The sequence below is a fragment of the Tachyglossus aculeatus genome, chromosome 4, assembly GCF_015852505.1.
Source record: "Tachyglossus aculeatus isolate mTacAcu1 chromosome 4, mTacAcu1.pri, whole genome shotgun sequence".
Classification (NCBI taxonomy): domain Eukaryota; kingdom Metazoa; phylum Chordata; class Mammalia; order Monotremata; family Tachyglossidae; genus Tachyglossus; species Tachyglossus aculeatus.
Window position 1 is genome coordinate 10710721 of NC_052069.1, and position 19854 is coordinate 10730574.

Below are 19854 nucleotides of genomic sequence, written 5' to 3' on the forward strand. Positions count from 1 at the left end.
GTCCTCCCATCACCTCATGCTTAGCATGTCTAAAACAGAACTCCTTATCTTCCCACCCAAACCCTGTCCTCCCCATCACTGTAGACAGCACCACCATCCTTCCTATCTCACAAGCCCGTAACCTTGGCGTCATACTTATGTTGCCGATTTGTACTTCCCAAGCTCTTAGTACAGTGCTCTGCACACAGTAAGTGCTCAATAAACACAATTCAATGAATGAATCTTTGAATCCTCTCTCTCATCCAACCCACATATTCAATCCATCATTAAATCCTGTCTATCCCACCTTTGCAACATTGCTAAAATCTGCCCTTTCCTCTCCATCCAAACTGCTATCACATTAATATAATTCATCCTATCCACTGCCTGGATTCCTGCATCAGCCCCCTTGCTGACCTCCCCGCCTCCTGTCTCTCCGCACTCCAGTCCACACTTCACTCTGCTGCCCGGATCATTTTTCTACAGAAACACTCTGGATATGTCACTGCATGCCTCAGAAAACTCCAGTGGTTGCCCATCCACCTCTGCATCAAACAAAAACCACTCAACATTGGCTTTAAAATAGTCCATCACCTTGTCTCCTCCTATCTCAACTTGCTTCTCTCCTTCTACAACCCAGACCATATACTTTGCTCCGCTAATGCTAACTTTCTCATTGTGTCTCCATTACACCAACCTCACCACTGAACCCTGGCTCACATCCTGAAACACCCTCCCTCCTCAAATCCGACAATTACTCTCCCCCACTTCAAAGGTCTTACAGAAGGCACATCTCCTCCAAGAGCACTTCCCAGAATAAACCCCATTTTCCCTCCTCTCCTATGCTCTTCTGTGTTGCCCTGACTTGCTTCCTTTGCTCTTCCCCTCTCCCAGCCCCACAGCACTTATGCACATATCTATAATTTACTTATTTATATTGATGCCTGTCTCCCCACCACCCCAGACTGTAAGGTCATTTTGGACAGGGAATGTACCTGATTATTGTTTCATTACTTTCTCCCAAGTGCTTAGTATTGCTCAATAAATAATAATAATAATGATCATAATAATAATAATGGTGCTATTTGTTAAGCACTTACTATGGACCAAGCACTATTCTAAGTGCTGGGGTAGATACAAGGCAATCAGGTTGTCCCACATGGGGTTCACAGTCTTAAACCCCACTTTTCAGATGAGGGAACTGAGGCCCAGAGAAATGAGGTGACTTGCCCAAGGTCACATATCAGACAAGTGGTGGAGTCGGGATTAGAACCCATGACCTCTGACTCTGAAGCCCGGGCTCTTTCGACTAAGCCACACTGCTTCTGAATACAGTTGAATGAATAAATGGTAGCCACCAAGCACCTGTTATGATACTTGTTAAGCACTTACTCTATGCAAGTACTGATCTAAATGCTGGAGTAGATTCAAGTTAATCTGATTGGACACAATCCCTGTTCCACATGGGGCTCACACCCTTAATCCCCATTTTATAATTGAGGGAACTGAGGCACAGAGAAGTGAAGTGGCTTGCCCAAGGTCACACAGCAGACATGTGGCAGAACAGGATTAGAACCCAGGTCCTTCCAACTCCCAGGCCTGTGCCTAATCCATTAGGCCAGGAACCAGGCACTCCAGGAATTTCTGGGTTATTTGACATGTGGCCAGAAGGAGTGAGCCTACTGCAAGGAGCTGTTTGAAAAATAAAAAAGGGACTAGCATTCAATAGAAGTTGGAGGAATTATTCTGCAAGAGTTGAAAAACCATTTAGTACAGTCAGAAAATACAAACAAACTTCTATAGCCTCCTGGAAAGAGTAATCAGTGGTATTTAGTGAGCACTTAAAAGGTTCGTAGCATTCATTCATTCATTCAATCGTATTTATTGAGCGCTTACTGTGTGCAGAGCACTGTACTAAACACTTGGGAAGTACAAGTTGGCAACATATAGAGATGGTCCCTACCCAACAACGGGCTCACAGTCTAGAAGGGGGAGACAGACAACAAAACAAAACATATTAACAAAATAAAATAGAGTAAATATGTACGAATAAAATAAATCAATAAATAGAGAAATAAATAAATAAATGATACATGCAAACATATAAGCATATATACAGGTGCTGTGGGGAGGGGAAGGAAGTACGGCAGGGGGGATGTGGAGGGGGAGTAGAGGGAGAGGAATGAGGGGGCTCAGTCTGAGAAGGCCTCCTGGAGGAGGTGAGTTCTCAGTAGGGCTTTGAAGGGAGGAAGAGAGCTAGCTTGGCAGATGTGCAGAGGGAGGGCATTCCAGGCCAGGGGGATGATGTGGGCTGGGGGTCGATGGAGGGTCAGGCGAGAACGAGGCACGCTGAGGAGATTAGTGGCAGAGGAGCAGAGGGCGCGGGCTGGGCTGGAGAAGGAGAGAAGGGAGGTGAGGTAGGAGGGGGCGAGGTGATGGACAGCCTTGAAGCCCAGGGTGAGGAGTTTCTGCTTGATGCATAGGTTGATTGGTAGCCACTGGAGATTTTTGAGGAGGGGAGTAACATGCCCAGAGCATTTCTGCACAAAGACGATCCTGGCAGTGGAGTGAAATATGGATTGAAGTGGGGAGAGACAGGAGGATGGGAGATTGGGGGGGTGGGGGGGAGGCTGATGCAATAATCCACTTGGGATAGGATGAGAGATTGAACGAGCAGATAGCAATTTGGATGGAGAGGAAAGGGTGGATCTTGGTGATGTTGTGGAGGTAAGACCGGCAGGTTTTGGTGACGGATTGGATGTGAAGGGTGAATGAGAGAGCGGAGTCAAGGATGACACCAAGGTTGTGGGCTTGTGAGACAGAAAGGATGGTAGTGCTGTCAACAGTGATGGGAAAATCAGGGAGAGGGCAGGGTTTGGGAGGGAAGATAAGGAGTTCAGTCTTGGACATGTTGAGTTTTAGATGGCAGGCAGACATCCAGATGGAGATGTCCTGAAGGCAGGAGGAGATGCAAGCCTGGAGGGAGGGAGAGAGAGCAGGGGCAGAGATGTGGATTTGGGTGTCATCAGTGTAGAGGTGATAGTTGAAGCCGTGGGAGCGAATGAGTTCACCAAGGGAGTGAGTGTAGATCGAGATCGAGAAGGGGACCAAGAATTGACCCTTGAGGAACCCCTACAGTAAGGGACGGGATGGGGAGGAGGAGCCCTCAAAAGAGACTGAGAATGAATGGCCAGAGAGATAAGAGGAGAACCAAGAGAGGATGGAGTCTGTGAAGCCAAGGTTGGATAGCGTGTTGAGGAGAAGGAGGTGGTCCACAGTGTCGAAGGCAGCTGAGAGGTCGAGGAGGATTAGGAGATAGTATGAGCCGTTGGATTTGGCAAGCAGGAGGTCATTGATGACTTCTGAGAGGGCAGTTTCCGTGGAATGTGGGGGACAGAAGCCAGATTGGAGGGGGTCGAGGAGAGAGTTGGTGTTTAGGAATTCGAGGCAGCGTGTGTAGATGACTTGTTCAAGGAGTTGGAAAGGAATGGTATGAGGGAGATAGGGCGATAACTAGAAGGTGAGGTGGGGTCAAGAGAAGGTTTTTTTAGGATGGGAGATACGTGGGCATGTTTGAAGGCAGAGGGGAGGAAGGAACCAGTGGAGAGTGAGTGGTTGAAGATGGAAGTTAAGGAGGGGAGAAGGGATGGAGCGAGAGATTTCATAAGATGAGAGGGAATGGGGTCAGAAGCAGAGGTGGCTGGAGTAGCACTTGAGAGGAGGGAGGAGATCTCTTAGGATACTGCTGGGAAGGATGGGAGAGTAGCAGAGAGTGTTGAGAGCTGGGGGGTTCGAGAAAGGGGGGGAGTGACTTCGGGGAGCTCACACCTGATGAATTTAATTTTATTAATGAAGTAGGAGGCCAGATCATTGCGGGTGAGAGAAGGAGGAGGGGGAGGTACCGGGGGCCTGAGAAGGGAGTTAATTGTATGGAAGAATTGTACGGAATGTAGCACTGTACTAAGCACATGGGAGAGTACAAAAGAATTAGCAGACATGTTCCTTGCCCACACCAAGCTCATATTCATCATATTTTAAACCATATCATTTCATACTGTGATGCTACACTTTGACTAACTTTGATAAAAGATCGCAGAATTTAATGGCTTATTTTAGATTATGTAGCTGCTAAAAAGACAATCCATGCTTTTCCCATTGCTTTAGAATGATCACTAGTTTATACCATGTAATTCTAAGGAAAAGACAGACCCCATCAGACAACCATATTTTCAATTTAGACTGGGAGACACACATGGTACAGAAACTTGTATTTTACTCTTCCAGGTGCGATTATAGTACTCTGCACCACGGTAAATCCTTAAGAAATACAATCTGTTTATCTTGTCTGAATCAGAGTATATATCAGAGAAGCAGCGTGGCTTAGTGGAAAGAGCACAGGCTTGGGAGTCTGAGGATTTGGGTTCTAATCCCTGCTCCACCACTTGTCAGCTGTGTGACTTTGGGCAAGCCACTCCACTTATCTGTGCCTCAGTTACCTCATCTGTATAATGGGGATTAAGACTGTGAGCCCCACGTGGGACAACCTGATCGCCTTGTATCCCCCCCAGCACTTAGAACAGTGCTTTGCACACAGCAAGTGCTTAACAAATGCCATTATTATCATAATTATATTCCAGTGCTTAGTACAATGCTTGGTTCAAAGTAAGGACTTAAATACCATGATTATTATTAGTACTATTAATGATAATAATAATCGTGGTATTTGTTTTGCATTTACTATGTGCTAGGCACTGTACTAAGCACTGGGGTGGATACAAGCAAGTTGGGTTGGACACAGTCACTGTCCCACATGGGGTTCATAATCTTAAATTCCCAGTTTACGGATGAGGTAACTGAAGTGAAGTGACTTAACCAAGGTCACACAGCATACAAGTGGCAGAGCCAGAATTAGAACCCACATCATTCATTCAATCATATTTATTGAGCGCTTACTGTTTGCAGAGCACTGTACTAAGCACTTGGAAAGTACAATTTGGAAACAGAGACAATCCCTATCCAACAACAGGCTCACATTCTAGAAGTAGGGAGACAGACATCGTAACAAAACAAAACAAGGAGACAGGCATCAATAGCATCAATATAAATAAATAGAATTATAGAGATATACACATCATTAATAAAATAAATAGAATTATAAATATGTACATATATAAACAGGTGCTGTGAGGCAGAGGAAGGGAGTAGGGCTGATGGGAAGGGGAGGAGGAGCAGAGGAAAAGGGGGCTCAGTCTGGGAAGGCCTCCTGGAGGAGGTGAGCTCTCAGTAGGGCTTTGAAGGGAGGAAGAGAGCTAGCTTGGCAGATGTGTGGAGGGAGGGTATTCCAGGCCGGGGGTCGACGGCGTGACAGGCGAGAATGAGGTACAGTGAGGAGGTTAGCGGCAGAGGAGCAGAGGGTGCGGGCTGGGCTGTAGAAGGAAAGAAGGGAGGTGAGGTAGGAGGGGGCGAGGTGATGGAGAGCCTTGAAGCTGAGAGTGAGGAGTTTTTACTTAATGCGAAGGTTGATAGGCACCCACTGGAGATTTTTGAGGAGGGGGTGACATGGCCAGAGCGTTTCTGTAGAAAGATAATCCAGGCAGCAGAGTGAAGTATAGACTGAAGTGGGTAGGATCCTTCTGATTCCCAGGCCCTTGCTCTATCCACCAGCATGTATCGTTGTTAGCCATTTCTTACTTGAGGTATAACTGTACACAGTGGTTGTTTAATAAATACTACTGAATAGTCATTAAATACCTTGAAAAGAAGCATTAGCTCACGTGTCCAGGATCTAAAAGAAATCTGGAGAGGCCAAATAAGACCAGGCAACAAATCTAAAAGTAATTTAGAATCTCTGCTTCTCTTTTCTAATTCTTTTTTGTTTTATTGGGAACATAAGAAATATCACGCTTGGCAAGACATCCATTTCATCTAGCTCACTATTCCATCTCCAGCAACGGTACTAAAGGTACTCTTGAAGAAAACTGTGCCCCACCCTATTATCTCTCCCTTCTACTTCATCCAAATACTTAATCCACACCTCTTCAGCACTTACATACATAACCCTATATTCGGTTGGCAGTCTGTCAATCATATTTATCGAGTGCTCACTATGCACAGAGCACTATAAGTATTTGGAAGAGTACAGCAATATAACGGACACATTCTCTGCCCCAAAACGAGCTTGTTTTTCTGACCTGTAGTTTATTTTAATGTTGGTCTCCCCTTTGGACTGTAAACTTTGTGAGGGGCAGGATGATCATGACTACTAAGAGAGAGAAGCAACTTGATTTAGTGGCTTGGGACTCAGAGGCGGTGGGTTCTAATTCCAGCTCTGCAGCTTGCCAGCTGTGTGACTTTAGGCAAGTTACCTAACTTCTCTGTGCCTCAGTTACCTCCTCTGTAAAATGGGAATGAAGCCTGTGAGCCCCACGTAGGACAACATGATTACCTTCTATCTACCCCAGTGCCTAGAACAGTGCTTGGCACATAGTAAATGCTTAACAAATACCATCATTATTACTAAAACAGTGAGCACTTCTTGGGACAGGGACTGTGTCCAACCCAATTTCCTTGTACCCACCCCAGTGCTTAGTACAGTGTCTGGAACATAGCAAGCACTTAACAGATACCATCTGGGGGGAAGCAGCATGGCTTAGCTGAAAGAGCACCAGCTTGGGAGACAGAGGACATGGGTTCTAATCCCTGCTCTGCCATTCCATTCTTTCACTCAGTTATTCAATCGTATTTATTGAGCACTTACTGTGTGCAGAGCACTGTACTAAGTGCTTGAGAAGTACAAATTGGCAACCAATAGAGGTGGTTCCTACCCAACAATGGATTTGTTTGCTGTGTGACCTTGGGCAAGTCACTTCACTTCTCTGTGCCTCAGTTACCTCATCTGTGAAATGGGGATTGAGATTGTGAGCCCCATGTGGGACAGGGATTGTGTCCAACCTGATAACTTTGTATCTACCCCAGTGCTTGGCACGTAGTAAGCGCTTAACAAATACCATAACTTACTAACTCTATTGTCCTCTCCCAAGAACTTACTTTGGTGTCCTGCACACAGTAAATGCTTTGTAAATACCACTTATTAATGTTTATTCTCATGTAAAGGGATGTGATTTCACACATCACTAACTCTTCCCTTTACTCATCCATTATGAATAGGCTGACACTATTCTCTAGTTTAACGAGCACAATTTTAAATAATGGAGAATTCCATATGCTATTACTAGCTGGGTGGAAAAGTTCTTTGTTTGCTTTGAATCTACCACTCTCCCATGGATGTTCCCAAAACGTAGTGTTGTAGCATTCATTGATCAACAATCCAAGGCCATTCTGACCACTTCAGTGAGTTTGTAGATTGGTTTCTCTATTTCCAGGGTTTGTAAAGGTGATTCTTAATATATTTTCAATTCAATCATATTTATTAAGCATTTATTGGGTGCAGAGAACTGTATTAAGTGCTTGGGAAAGTACAATGCAACCATAAACAGTGACATTCCCTGCTCACAACGAGTTCACAGTCTAGAGGAGGGGAGACAGACAACAATATAAATACATTAATTACTGATACATACATAAGTGCTGTGGGGCTGGGAAGGGGGGAAGAACATAGGGACCAAGTCAGGGTGATGCAGAAGGGAGTGGGAGATGAGGAAAAGTGGGGCTTAGACTCGGGAAGCCCTCTCAGAGGAGGTGTGCTTTCAATAAGGCTTTGAAGCTGGAGAGAGTCATTATCTGTCAGATTTGAGGACAGAGGTGTTCCAGGTCAGAGGCAGGATGGGGGCCAGGGGTTGATGATATAACAGACAAGTTGGAGTCCCAGTGAGGAGGTTAGCAGCACCGGAGGAGTGGAGTGTGCAGGCTGGGCTGTAGAAGGAGAGATGCGAAGTGAGGTAGGAGGGGGGCCAGGTGATGGAGAGCTTTAAAAAAGGTGAGGAGTTTTTAATTGATATGGAGATGGATAGGCAACCACTGGAGATTTTGTGAAAGGCTGTCTTGTAATGGTTTAATATGTGAAGTAGACAGGAGGAGCTGGAAGAGCAAGGGGTTGTATTGGTATGTATGTCTAGAGCTAAAACACATTTTGTGCTGCAAATAAAATCGGGGTTGATTATTCTGAGAATGATCTGCAAGGGTTCTAAATGAATGTTGCCGCACATGTTACTTTTTTTTAAGTCTGAAAGGAAAATTGATGAAAATGCAAAGTGTATTATCACTCTATTCACTGACAAAATTTAAACTTTAGCAAAATCTAGCTTTTAGTATTGAAAGTAAGGATTAGGTTAAATCTTTCTAGGGGCATTCTACTTTGACCGAAATTAAAAATCCGGGATTGCAACAGATTTCTTTTATACTTTTTAACCAGAGAATGGAAGAGTTTCAAATGTTTACTCTCCTGAGCTCTATTTCTTTTCTTTTTTTTTTTTGAAGAGTAAGGAGTATAGTCATGAAGGAATAATACTATCATGTTTTCCATCCTACAATCATACCACATGCTGACTTTCATTTCTGAAGTAATGATAGGGTGAGAATTTAGAAAAAAAAAACCAATTCCATCAAAATCTGAAAGAACAGTTTGCATTTTACAGGCAGTTAACATTCTCTGTGATAATGGTGGGCAGGGATAACATGAATAATTAAAATATGCAGATAATCCCCAAACCTATTTTAGCCATTAGTTCTGATCTTCCTCACTAATCCTTTCACCAGAATTAACCTCCCTCCCTCTGATGAATGTGTTGACTAGCAAAGAGGCAACTCAAATCAGTGGTATTTATTTAGCGCAGTACCGAGCACTTGGGAAAGTACAATAACGTTGGTAGATATATTCCCTGCCCAGTAGGATCTTAGAATCAAGAAGGAGACCAGAGGAGAAGAAACAGAACAGCATGACCTAGTGAATAGAGCCCAGGTTTGAGAAGCAGAGGACCTGGATTCTAATCCCTGCTCTGCCGCTTGTCTGCTGTGTAACTTTGGGCAAGTCACTTCACTCCTCGGTGCCTCAATTACCTCATCCATAGAAAGGGGATTAAGACTGAGTCCCATGTAGGATTAGGACCGTATCCAATCCTATTTGCTTGTATTCACCCCAGCGCTTAATACATTGCCTGACACATAGTAAGTGCTTAACAAATACCACCAATATTATTATTATTACTATTAATAATGTTTAAACCTTCCCTCTATTAGATAATCAAGAGTTGATTTTACCATGTTAAATCTAGTTAGAGCAGAATATCCCCAGTGTCAAATTCCTATGTTTTTATCGATTCAGGTAGATTTCCTTCCCATTCCCTTTTGAGTGTTATGTAAAAATTCATCCATCACTAGGTTGGTCAATAACAGTAAACAGAAGTGCCAGAAATTGAGATGCTAATAAAATAATAATAAAGATATGTAAGTACTTGCTGTGCTAGTACAATGCAATCAGATCGTATGCTGTCAAGTCGTCTCCTAACCATTGCGAGACAATGGACACATCTCTCACAATCAGATCAGGCAGTCCCTTTTTAATTAAATGGTATCTATTAAGCACTTACTAAGCACTGTACTGTACAAACACTGTACTAATTGCTGGGGTAGATATAAGACAATTGGGGTGGACATAGTCCGTGTCCCACATGGGGTTCACAGCCTTAATCCCCATTTTACAGATGAAGTAACTGAGGCACAAAGAAGTTAAGTGATTTACCCAAGGTCAGACAGAAGACAAGTGGTAGAGCTGGGATTAGAACCTAGGTCCCAACTCCCAGGCTCATGCTCTCTCCATTAAGCCACACTGCTTCTCAATGGACACTGTCCTTTATCACACTTGGAGCTCACAGTTGAAGAGGTAGGGAGAACATATATCTAATCTCCAGTTTACAGATGAGGAAACTGAGGCACAGAGAGGTTAGAGACTTGTTTAAAGTCACACTGTAGGCTAGTGATGGAGCTGGGATCAGAATCCAGGTTTTCTGGCAATGTGTCACACCATTTTACGCAGGAAATCACATCTGTTACACTAGACATGCAGCAAAACCAGTAACATTCCATGGGTCACTTTGGGGCAGTCCACTGAGATTGTTCAGACCACAAGTGTATCTTCAGTGGGACTGAAAGGAGAGACAAGGACCCTTGCAATCCCACTCCCAAACTTGCATGAGACCCATTCATTCAATCGTGTTTATTGAGCACTTACTGTGAGCTTGGGAGAGCACAGTGTAACAATAGACATATTCCCTGACTGCAATGAGCTTACAGTCCAGAGGGATAGACAGATAGTAATATAAATAAATTACAGATTTGTACATAAGTGCTCTGGGGCTGGGAGGAGGATGAATAAAGGGAGCAAGTCAGGGTGAAGCAGAAGGGAGTGGGAGAAGAGGAAAGGAGGGTTTAGTTAGGGAAGGCCTTTTGGAGGATACATGCCTCCAGTAAGGCTTTGAAAGGGGGTGGGAGGGGAGAGTAATTGTCAGATTTAAAGAAGGAGGGCATTCCAGGCTAGAGGCAGGATGTAGGCAAGGCCTTCATTGCTCTCCTCTCCCAGATCTGGGTGGACACAGACTCTTGTTCTGAGCCATATGGTTCAGAGGCAGAAGGAGCCTGGGCCCTCGGCATAAAGCATCCAATTCCCTGTCCTTACCAGAGGACTGACCAGCAGAAAACAAGCAGACAAATGTTTACCTCCTCCACCCCAGCTAGTCAGGAGTGGCTATTCCCTGTCTGCCAATTTACTCAGAATACATTATAGCTCTGAGGCCGGAGGACTTGGATGTTTTCTTTAACAAGGAGATTTATCCTCCCCTGGGGGCCAGAAAAAGCAGAGAAAACATCGTTGTGCTGCCTCTGAGCCGGTAGTCACCCCTGTGTTACTGAGTGGAGAGGGAAGAGGCTGCAATTCAGAGCAAAGGAAACCATAATTAGGCTGAAAAAGATCCCACCTTCATGAGGCAGAGAACAGCCACAGCTGCAACTAGCATAACCTTAGACCAATCTATTAGTGGTGTTTATGGAGCACTTATTCCCTCTAGACTGAAAACTGGCTGTGAGCAGGGAATGTGTCTACCAACTCTTATATTGCACTCCCCCAACTGCCTAGTATAGTGCTCTGTACACCATATGTGCTCAATAAATAGACTGCTTTGTGCTGAGCACTGTAGTAAGTGCTTGGGGGATTTCAGTTTAGTTAGTAGAAAATATCTCTATTTTCTTGAGAAGCAGTGAGGCTTAGTGGAAAGAGCACAGGCTTGGGAGTCAGAGATCATGGGTTCTAATCTGAGCTCCACCACTCGTCTGCTGTGTGGCTTTGGGCAAGTCACTTAACTTCTCTGTGCCTCAGGTACCTCATCTGCAAAATGGAGATTAAAACAGTGAGACCCATATGGGACAAACTATCTTGTAGCTCCCCCAATGCTAAAAACAGTGTTTGGCACAAAGTAAGCACTTAACAAATACAATTATTATTATTCATTTATCCATTCAATCACATTTATTGAGTGCTCACTGTGTACAGAGCCCTGTACTAAGCACTTGGAAAGTACAATTTGGCAACAAATAGAAACAATCCCTACTCAACGGGCTCACAGTCCAGAAAGGGGAGACAGACAACAAAACAAGTAGACAGGCATCAGTAGCATCAAAACAGATAAATAGAATTATAGATTTTATCTCTACCCACAAGGAGTACTTCTAGCCTGAACAGCAAGGCATGGGGCTAGGTGGGGAAGGAGAAATTAAAACAAAACCTCTCTCAGGCTACGATTCTTACTTAAATAAATTGAATCCCTCTCAGGGCAATAATAAGAATGGTTAATAATATTTGAGCACATACAGCATGCAGAACACTGGACTAAGGCCCAGCAGTCAAGTAAGGCTACACACAACTCACCATTCCCATTCTCTCCTGAAATTCATCCTCTTCCACGTCTCCTGCCTTACAGAGAGGCTGGCAAACCTCAGCTGTGCCTAACTATGCTTCCCACCTGCACATAAACCCATATGCTCTAGATTTATGCTAATTGTCTCTCTCCACTAAGAGCTTTTATCTGAGGTCTTTATACATACTTATCTGTGTTTCACTTTCAAAGAGTAATCCTATATAAAAATCGGGCACAAGAATCATTCTTGAAGCTAATGAAATCACTGCAAATTCATGTTGTGAGCCTCATGTGGAACAGGGACTGTGTCCCACCTGATTATATTTTACCCACCTGAGCATTTAGTACAGAGCTTGGCACAATAATAAACTCTTAACGAATAGCACAATTAGTATTATGTAGAATATACACCAAAGATGTAGTTGACTGAATAGGTATCAGAATGAGTAACAAGGCAGAAAATCAGAAATAGACTAGAACAAAGGCAGTCTGGTCTACTAGCATACTAGTGTACATTACTAGCATTAAAGTATTTATTTATTTATTTATTTATATGAATATCTGTCTCCTCCTCTGGCCCCTCTCAGGGTGGCACCTGGGGAGTTTCCAGTCCTCTACCAGTCTCGGCTATGGTAGGGAGAGTCAAGCAGAGGCCTACCCATTCCATTTCATTCCATTCCTAGCTTGGCCCGTGGCTAGCGAGTGGAAAGCAATCTAATACAAGTCAAAACTCACCCTTGCTGGGTAGCAGCAGCATGGGAGAGAGCTGAGGGTGGACACTCGAATTTGCCACTTGGAAGGTGGCAATGGTCAACCGCTTCCATATTTTTACCAAAAAAACCTCTATTGTTCCACTACCAAAATGATTGCAGGTGGAGAGCGAGATGTTCTGGGAGAGATGTGTCCCTGGTGACTCTATGGGTTGGAAATGACTCGAACGCATAAGACAAGACCCCCCTCTAGACTGTAAGCTCATTGTGGGCAGGGAATATGTCTTTTTTTTTATATTGTACTCTCCCAAGCCCTTAGTACAGTGCTTTCCACAAAGTAAAGAAGTGTGGCTCAGTGGAAAGACCACGGGCTTGGGAGTCAGAGGACATGAGAGCTAATCCCGACTCTGCCACTTGTCTACTGTGCGACCTTGGGCAAACCACTTAATTTCTCTGTACCTCAGTTATCTCATCTGTAAAATGGGGATTAAGACTGTGAGCCCCACGTGGGACAACCTGATTACCTTGTATCTACCCCAGCACTTAGAACAGTGCACGACACATAGTAAGGGTTAATGAATGCCATAATTATTGCAGTAAGTGCTCAATAAATGCTATTGAGTGAATGAATGAATGAATGAATGAATACTAGTGGAAAGGGCCCAGGTCTGGGTGTCAGGCGACCTGGTTTCTAGTCCTGGCTCAGTCGTTTGCCTGCTTTAGGACTTTGTGCAAGTCACTTTATATCACCCCTTCTAAGATTCTGTTCAGTTCTGTGAACTGAGGTAGATTTATTTTCTTTACCAGCAGAGGTGTGGAAAGTAGAATGCTGAGAGATTTAAGTGTCTTGCCCAAAGTCACATAGTAATAAGGATCCAGCTGGAATTAGAACTCACTTTTGCAGGCTGTTGTTTAGCTCAATGAGTCATACTGCCAGAAAGTTTGATCCTAATAAGTCTTAAATAATAGTGCCATGGCCTCTCTCCTATTCAGTAATGCATACAATGGTTGCAGTGGTGAAATAATGGACTAATTATGTGAGTTGTTCCACTGTGAGTTATAAATATTTTGATTTGGTGCTGATGAAGTTTTAAAGTTTATATCAAAAGAATATCCAATGATCCTTTCGTTCTCTTTGCAAGGTAACAGAGATTGGCTCTCAGAAAATTCATCTCATCTTTTGGGCTAAACAAAATGTCAAATCAAATTCCTTGCCTGGCATTTTGTGTTATCAATGACATTCACATCAATGGTATTAATAAGATGAAATATTTCTCTTACTAATGCATTTTTTAAGAGCAAATAGAGACATCGGAGGAACTAGGCATTTCATGTTAAAAGATCAACAAGACTTTTGTTGCCAAGGGTGGGTTTATATAAAGAAATAATGATTAATGAGCTTGGTGTCCTCAACTACTTTTACTTCCTGAAACTTACATTAAGCAATGAATCAGAAAGATTTTATGACAGTCTGGTAGGGTCTGTTTCCTCTATTCTTTCATTTTTCCTTTCCTGGCAAATAAAGAAAGTGCTCTTTTTCCAGACTGTTTGGGTTTTTTCCACTTTCTGAAATTATGTCTCTTGCCTGCTTGTGTGCTTATACCTGTGGGAAGTGGCAGAGAAATGAAAATGCTCTCTGTGCTTCCCTTCAGACAATGCAGCCTGCTAAATGACACAGTGTGTTGTACTAATTGAAAATCCCATTGTGACTGTTGAAACAAGGTAATATTTCACTGGCGAAGAGCTTCATGGAGATTTTAAGCCTCGTATTTCCCCAAACACCAAAGATGTAGTTGACCTTAAACTGAATAGACATCAGAATGAGTAACAAGGCAGAAAATCAGAAATGGACTACAATAAAGGCAGTCTGGTCTACTTGCGGAAAGAGCCGAGGGCTGGGAGTCAGGAGATCTGGTTTCTAGTCCTGGCTCTGCCATTTTCCTACTGTGGAACCTTGGGCGAATGACTTTACTTCTCCATGCCTCAGTTTCTCCATCCGTAAAATGCGGATAAAATATCTGTTCTTCCTAAAGTGAGCCCTGGGTGGGACAGGGTCTGTGTCTGAGTCTGATTTGATTATCTTGTATTTACCCCAGTGCTTGGCACATGGTAAAAACTTGATATATGCCATCAGATTATCATTAGAGACATTAAGTGACTATGGATAGCTGCTCTAAGCTTCTTTTCCGGTGAAAAATTAGAAAGCGGCATAGTAATTGCTCAAAATTGGTAAATGTGCCTTGGAATTGAGGGTGGCAAATAAATGAAACTGTGGTGCAGAAAGCTAACTGATTAATTTTAAGGCCTTTGAAAAACCTTTGCGGGTAGTGCTAATGGAAATGAATGCACTGTATTACCCTGAGCAGATGGAGAATCTTTTAAATTTAGAAATTCATTTTTACACCTGTGAGTACCTGAAAGTACTGGAAACTTGATCAGGTGGAGAACCATCTCAGGCATAAATTCATTCATTCATTCAATCGTATTTATTGAGCACTTACTCTGTGCAGAGCATTGCACTAATCGCTGGGAAAGTACAATACCGAGAGAGAGACAATCCTTGCCCATAACAGGCTTAAAGTTTGGAGGTGGGGATATAGACATCAAAATAAGTAAGCAGCCATGAATACAAATAAATAGAATTATAGATATATACATATAGACATATGCGCTGGGGGATAGGGTGGGGAAGAAAAAAGGGAGCGGGCTGAGGGAATGCGGAAGGGAGGGGGAGCTGAGGAATAGGGGGCTTAATCTGGGAAGGCCTCTTGGAGGAGGTGCATCTTCAGTAGGGCTTTGAAGAGGGAAGAGTGATTGGTGGATTTGTGGAGAGAGGGCGTTACAGACCAGGGGTGGGATGTGGGCCAGAGGTCGACAACGGGACAGGTGAGAACGAGGCCCAGTGAGGAGGTTAATGGCACCAGAGCAGCAGAGTGTGTGGGATGGGATGGAGAAGGAGGGAAGGGAGATGAGGTAGGAGAGGGCAAGGTGAGGGAGAGCTTTAAAGCCAATAATGAGAAGTTTTTGTTTGATAGGGAAGTTGATAGGCAACCACTGGAGATTTTTGAGGAGGGGGGTGACACTCCCTGAACGTTTCTACAGAAAGATAATCCGGGCAGCAGAGTGAAGTATGGACTGAAGTGGGGAGAGGCAGGAGGTTAGGAGATCAGATACGAGGCTGATGCAGTAATCCAGTCGGGATAGGATGAGTGATTGTACTAAAGTGGTAGCGGTTTAGATGGAGAGGAAAGGGTGGATCTTGACGATGTTGTAAAGGTGAGACTTCAACCCAAAATTGAGTTTTTCACAACCTCAGTTCAATTAGCTAATAAAAAGAAAACCTGGGGGAAAAAACCCTTTATGTTCTTATGATTTTCATTAAATGCTTTCCAAATCTACACTAATACAAGAATCATGAAGAATCCTCCATAGGTTCAAAGCGCATTTTGGGTTAGTTTGTAAATAGAAATTTTCACATACATTCCACTGGCACTATAAATCCAGACTCCAGCAGGAATATATCCTGCGGGGATGAGAGAGTGGATGTCTCTGAAGAAGCTGCTATCATTATTATCGATTTCTTTGTACAGATTCCTCGTCCTGAAGCTTTTGTACCAGAATTCCATGAACCTCCACTGACCTCACCAGTATGTGTGAATAATGGGAGAAAGAATAGTGCAAAATATGTTTCTAGACTGTAATAATAATGATGGTATTTGTTAAGTGCTTACTATGTGCAAAGCACTATTCTAAGCGCTGGGGAGGATACAAGGTGATCAGGTTGTCCCACCTGGGGCTCACAGTCTTAATCCCCATTTTACAGATGAGATAACTGAGGAACAGACAGGTTAAGTGACTAGCCCAAAGTTACACAGCTGACAACTGGCAGAGCCAGAATTTGAACCCATGACCTCTGTCTCCCAAGCCCGTGCTCTTTCTATTGAGCCACGCTGCTTCTGTAAGCCCCTTGTGAGCAGGGAATATGTCTGTTTATTGTTATATTGTACTCTCCCAAGTGCTTAGTACAGTGCACTGCACATAGTAAGCTCTCAATAAATATGATTGAATAAAAGCACAATTCTCATGAGATCTATTGACTGTCATAGTCTGGAAGTTTGTTCTCTGAAGGGAGTTTAACTCATATGTCAATCAGTCGTATTTATTGAGTGCTTACTGTGTGTGCGGAGCACTGTATTAAGCGATTGGGAGAGTATAATGGATTAGAGTTGGTAGACAAGTTTCCTGTCCACAAGGAGCTTACATTATAGAGGGGAAGAAAGACATTAATATAGATAAAAAATATGGATTTGTGCATAAGTGCTGTGGGGGTGAGGAGGGGCGAAAGGAGAGCAAATCCAAGTGCAAAGGTGGTGCAGAAAGGAGTGGGAGAAAATGAAATAAGGACTTAGTCAGGAAAGGCATTTTAGAGGCGATGTGCCTTTCTTAAGGCTTTGAAAGTGGGGAGAGTAGTTGTCTGCTTGATACGATGGGGGACGCCAGAGGCAGAATATAGTCAAGAGGTGGGTGGTGAGATAGCTATCCCATGTATACTTTTACTTTTAAGGTAAAAACATGTTTCCAAGTAAAGATACTTCATAGGAGTGCAGCGTTTCTCTAGAATTAGGAGCACTCTGATTCAATATTTAATGATTCAATCACAGAAACACCTATGATTCAATAGAACTCCAAAGCACATTATATTTTCAGAGTACTGTGAACAAGGCAAAGTTTTGGAGCTTCTTTTTTTTTTTAAAGGAACATTTCAAAGGGTCTGTTTCACCACACCATTGTAAAAGATTGACACGGAGGTGGAAAAAATCCCAGGAGAATGCCCAGAGTTCTTCATTTCCTCACTGAATGCGGGCACCACGTTGAGCAGAGATGGCAGGCTCTTAGGGCAGTCTAAGGGTAACTTCCACTCCAAGTTTTAAGCACAGCTCTTTTCCAAGGGGAACAGGATAAAACTGTCCCGTGTCAATAACTCCCTCTTTCTCCTCTTAAACCAAATCACAGAACACAGGTCCCGGCCCAAGACTCACACATCTGTACATTCCAGACATAGCTACACACACACACAACCATGCACTGGGAAGAAGGTCTGTCCTGTTAAGGATCTGGGAGACTGCAGAAACTTGGGACGTTCTTGACTTCATTTGAACTCTGGGAGCCAGAAGGTCATGAGTTCTAATCCTGACTCTGTCACATGGTAATAATAATAATGGTATTTGTTAAGCCCTACTGAGCCCGGTGTTGAGTAGGGACCGTCTCTATATGTTGCTCATTTGTACTTCCCAAATGCTTAGTATAGTGCTCTGCACAGAGTAGGTGATCAAAAAATACGATTGAATGATTGAATGAATGAATGAATGTGCCTGGCACTGTTCTAAGCGCTGGGGGGATGCAAGGTGATCAAGTTGTCCCAAGTGGGGCTCATGGTCTTAATCCCAATTTTACAGATGCGATAACTGAGGCACAGAGAAGTTAAGTGACCTTGGCCAAGTCACTTTACTTCCCTGTGCCTCAGTTCCCTCATCCACCAAACGGGACTGTGAGCTCCACGTGGGACAGGGATTGTGTCTCCCCCGATTTGCTCGGATCCCTCCCCCAGTGCTAGGTGCAGAGCTGGGCACCCATTAAGCCCCGAGAAGCAGCATGGCTTAGTAGAAAGAGCCCGGGCTTGAGAATCAGAGGTCACGGGTTCTAATCACGGCTCTGCCACTTGTCAGCTGTGCGACTCTGGACAAGTCACTTCACTTCTCTGTGCCTCAGTTGCCTCATCTGCCAAATGGGGATGAAGACTGTGAGCCCCACGTGGGACAACCCGATGACCTCGAATCTCCCCCAACGCTTAAAGCAGTGCTTGGCACATAATACATTAACATTTCTTAATGGTATTAACAAAAACCATTATTGTTATTATTCATTCATTCAGTGGAATGGGTGCTTACTGTGTGCAGAGCGCTGTACTAGTGTCAGGATGGCCGAGTGGTCTAAGGCGCCAGACTCAAGGTGATTTCCTTCCCCGGAATGGGTGTTCTGGTCTCCGTAAGGAGGCGTGGGTTCAAATCCCACTTCTGACACGTTGCATTTTTCAGCGCTTAGAACAGCGCTTTGCACATAGTAAGCGCTTAATAAATGCCATCAGTATTATTACTACTAAGCGCTTTATTATCATTACTAACCACGACCCCCGTTATTCTTAATGGTTCCTCTTATTACTACTCACCGTCCTCGTTCTCGTCGAATACGGGGGGTCGGTGGGAGTGATTGACACCCATATTATGGACTAGTCTCATCCGCATCCCCCGGCCACGATCTTCGGTCCGGGAGGGGTCAGCATCGCCCCCCGCTCCCCCGGATCCAGCGGGGGCTCCTCCGCTCAGCAGCTGCGGGCCCCTGGTCCCTCCTGGCCGCCGCCCACGGTCGTCGCCCGCAGCCTCAGTTTGAAGCCCGAGGCCGGAGGACCAGCTGGCCCTGGCCCGAGGCGGCGGCGGCTCCGGGAGGAGCTCTCCAAGGTGCCCCAAAGGTTCCTCATCCTCACACGGACCACGGGGCCATCCTGCTCCCCGGACTGCTACTTCCTAACTTGGTACCTCTCTCCTAGACCATCCGCACCGGGAGGAGGAGGAGGAGGATAGACAAGAGGAGGAAAAGGAGGGGGAGAGAGGATAAACTGGGGAGCAGGAAGGAACAGGGAGGAAGGAGAAGGGGAGGAGGAGGAGGAGGAAAGAGAGGAGGGAGAGAAAGAAGAGGAAGAGGAGGATAGAGAAGAGGAGGAGGAGGAGGAGGAGGAGTGAGGAGAGGAGGAGGAAGAGAAGGAGGAGGAGGGGAGAAGATATACTGGGGAGCAGGAAGGAGCAGGGAGAAAGGAGGAAGGGAAGAGGAGGAGGAGGGGGAGGGAGAAGAGGAGGAGGAGGAGGAGGAAGAGCCGAGAAGACAAACTGGGAAGCAGGAAGGAACAGGGAGAAAGGAGGAGGGGAAGAGGAGGAGGAGGAAAGAGAAGAGGAGGAGGAGGAGGAGGGGAGAAGATAAACGAGAGCAGGAAGGAACAGGGAGGAAGGAGGAGGAGGGGAAGAGGAGAAGGAGGAAAGAGAGAAGGAGGAGGAGGGGAGAGAGAAGGGGAGAAGGAGGAGGAGAGGGCAGAAGATAAACTGGGGAGCAGGAAGAAGCAGGGAGGAAGGAGGAGGAGCAGAAGAGGAAGAGGAGGAAAGAGAAGAGGAGGGGGAGAAGATAAACTGGGAAGCAGGGGAAGGGGAGGCAAGAGGGGGAGAGAAAAGAGGGAGAAAGAAGAAAGGATGAGG

The 19854-nt window shown here is 44.6% G+C and overlaps 1 protein-coding gene and 1 non-coding gene across 2 annotated transcripts in view; one reads left to right on the forward strand and one right to left on the reverse strand.

Annotated features, from left to right (window-relative positions):
- The window catches only part of STK32B (serine/threonine kinase 32B), a 417658-nt gene extending 398472 nt beyond the window's left edge, over positions 1–19186 (reverse strand). The window contains exon 1 of the mRNA XM_038745347.1: positions 18780–19186. Within this exon, the coding sequence (XP_038601275.1) occupies positions 18780–18855 (76 nt within the window). The 5' untranslated portion in view covers positions 18856–19186. The remainder of the gene's footprint in view (positions 1–18779) is intronic.
- On the forward strand, positions 18525–18633 carry TRNAL-CAA. Its single transcript has 2 exons — positions 18525–18562; positions 18588–18633. It is a non-coding gene; the product is annotated as a tRNA-Leu (tRNA).
- Positions 19187–19854: the final 668 nt, after the last annotated feature.